Source organism: Penaeus vannamei, chromosome 6, assembly GCF_042767895.1.
Source record: "Penaeus vannamei isolate JL-2024 chromosome 6, ASM4276789v1, whole genome shotgun sequence".
NCBI lineage: Eukaryota > Metazoa > Arthropoda > Malacostraca > Decapoda > Penaeidae > Penaeus > Penaeus vannamei.
The window spans coordinates 30,471,084-30,473,583 of NC_091554.1; the positions used below are offsets into that span (position 1 = coordinate 30,471,084).

The following is a 2,500-nucleotide window of genomic DNA, read 5'->3' on the forward strand; positions in this document are numbered from 1 at the left end:
TCCAACAACGGATTTTGAAAGGTTCAGATGATAGAACAATAAATAAAATAGAATGTTATCTAAGTTAATGTTATCTCTTACAAAAAAAAAAATATGAATAACAATGATCCTCATCATACGCACCATATTATCTCGCAATAAAATTAACAAAATATGACAGTCCATCTTCGGAAACTTTGGTGAAAAGTCAGATAAAATATTTTATGCTCGTTCTTCTTAAAGTGTCTCTGCTTTTTTATTGGAAATGAGAACACCAATCTCTCTACAGGAAGTTTTTTTGCGGACGAAGTCAAAGTCAAAGTCAATTAATGTTCATAGAGTTGAGAGTCCCCTGATTTTGTCATTTAAATAGTACCGCAGGTTATTTCTAGGGAGGAGTGAGGGCCTAAGCGCCAACAGTTAAACTACATATGCAGATAATTAACGCCAGTTACACCTGTATGGACTTTTGCTCGTTGTAATCTTGCAATGGGATTTGATAATAAATAGGAGTTTGTCCAAAGAACACGTGTCAATATTAGAAAGAAAATGAAAACACTGATTTAGGATTAAATATTCTGTGGAATTTTTACTTTAAAAAGGGGGTATGTATATGTACTGAGTATGAATGGACAGCATTGCCCTTCTTGTTTTTTCTTCATCGATGACTAAAAAGGATTCTTATTAATGGATGGGTCTAAAGGGCATCACTTTATGTAGGCCTATATGCTGTGCTTTTCCAATGGCCTTAATTAAACCAATGTAAATTTAGACTCGGTCGGTGCTTTGAAATATTTCTCCTTTTAGATGAGATGGATTTAATTTCTTTCACTCTTTCTCTCTCCCTTTCTCTAACTCTCACTCTGCATGTGTGTGTGTGTGTGTGTGTGTGTGTGTGTGTGTGTGTGTGTGTGTGTGTGTGTGTGTGTGTGTGTGTGTGTGTGTGTGTGTGTGTGTGTGTGTGTGTGTGTGTGTGTGTGTCTGTATATGTATACTTTTTTTTAATTCCTGCGTGTAAGTATTATGTAAGCTTTCGTTCATGTGTGTGAATTTTCATGCATACATGTCTTCATATGTGTTTGCGCGTATGTAAAATCCACCTACCGCTGCCACATCATTAGCGGGGAACCTGCCGCTGTTGACGCAGGCGGGGAAGACCTTGTTGGAGAAGGTGACGGGGCGCCTCACCCGAACCAGAGCCACGTCCTTCGAAGGTCGCGGCCCGGTGGCGTACCCGGGGAACAGGTGGACCGCTGTCACCTGCGAAATAGGCATCGTGAGTGAAAATCATTAATCTAATTGTTTGTAATAATAATGACAATACTGTTACTACTACAACCATCATCCTAATGATGATGATAATAATAATAATAGTAATAATAACAATAATAATAATAATAATAATAACAATAATAATAACAATAATAATAACAATAACAATAATAATAACAATGATAATAATAACAATAATAATAACAATAATAATAACAATAATAACAATAATAATAATAATAATAATGATAATAACAATAATAATAACAATAATAATAACAACAATAATAATAACAATAATAATAATAATAATAATAACATCATAACTACAATAATGATAACAATAATATTTATAAGAAGAAGAAGAAGAACTGTAAAATATAATATTAGTACTAGTATAATAACAGGATAATAGATGTGATATAAAAATAGGAATAGAAACAACAATGATAATGATAATATCATTATCATCATTGATAATCAAAATATTAGTAATAATAATAAAAATAATAATAAGAATAATGATGCTAATAACAATAATAGTAGTAATAATAATCATAATAATAATAATAATAACATAATAGTATAAAAATCATAATAACAATGATACAATAATAACATTATTACGCATTATCTAAGTAAGAAAGAGCATATTCTTGACAACATTCGGTCTGGTTATAAGAAATAAAAAATACAACTAAGAAATAAAAAAATATATAAATATCTATAAAAGCATTTTGGGTGGAAAACTTTATAAGGCTACTATAACACAGGACTGTTTACTTAAAGGATAATATATGTTACTTGACAACTTACGTTATTCAGAACCACCTCGCCACCGGATGTCAGGTGCTGAACATTGAGGCGTGCCAGTTCTAGAGTCTCTCTTGACACTTCCTGTGTTCTGCAGAAGATTCAGTAAAGTTTACAAATATATTCTAATCGTTGACGTCTTATTCACATCATGTCTTAGCATCTGTGATGATGAAGAAGTGATTTAAATCATTCTTAATATCAATGAAAAACAGATGACAGAGAAAATCATTCCTCGACAACAAAGTCGATAGCTAGAAAGAGATAATTTGGTGATTGGCTTCACTCGTACATTTCCTGTCCTTTTGATATCCGTGTCCTGTATTTTAATATCCGAGTCACATTTTTTTGAATATCTAATTCCTGTCCCTTTCTATCTCCTGTTCTTTTAGATATCCTACTTTTTTCCTCTAGATATCCAACCCCTATCCCTTTA

General features: G+C 32.0%; 1 protein-coding gene across 1 annotated transcript in view; it reads right to left on the reverse strand.

Moving 5' to 3' along the window:
* LOC113801290 (modular serine protease) overlaps positions 1-2,500 on the reverse strand; it is a 14,749-nt gene that overhangs the window by 2,223 nt on the left and 10,026 nt on the right. Inside the window, exons 10-11 of the mRNA XM_070122847.1 lie at positions 2,068-2,155; positions 1,084-1,239 (exon numbers count right to left, since the gene is read on the reverse strand). Coding sequence (XP_069978948.1) covers positions 1,084-1,239; positions 2,068-2,155 — 244 coding nt within the window. The remainder of the gene's footprint in view (positions 1-1,083; positions 1,240-2,067; positions 2,156-2,500) is intronic.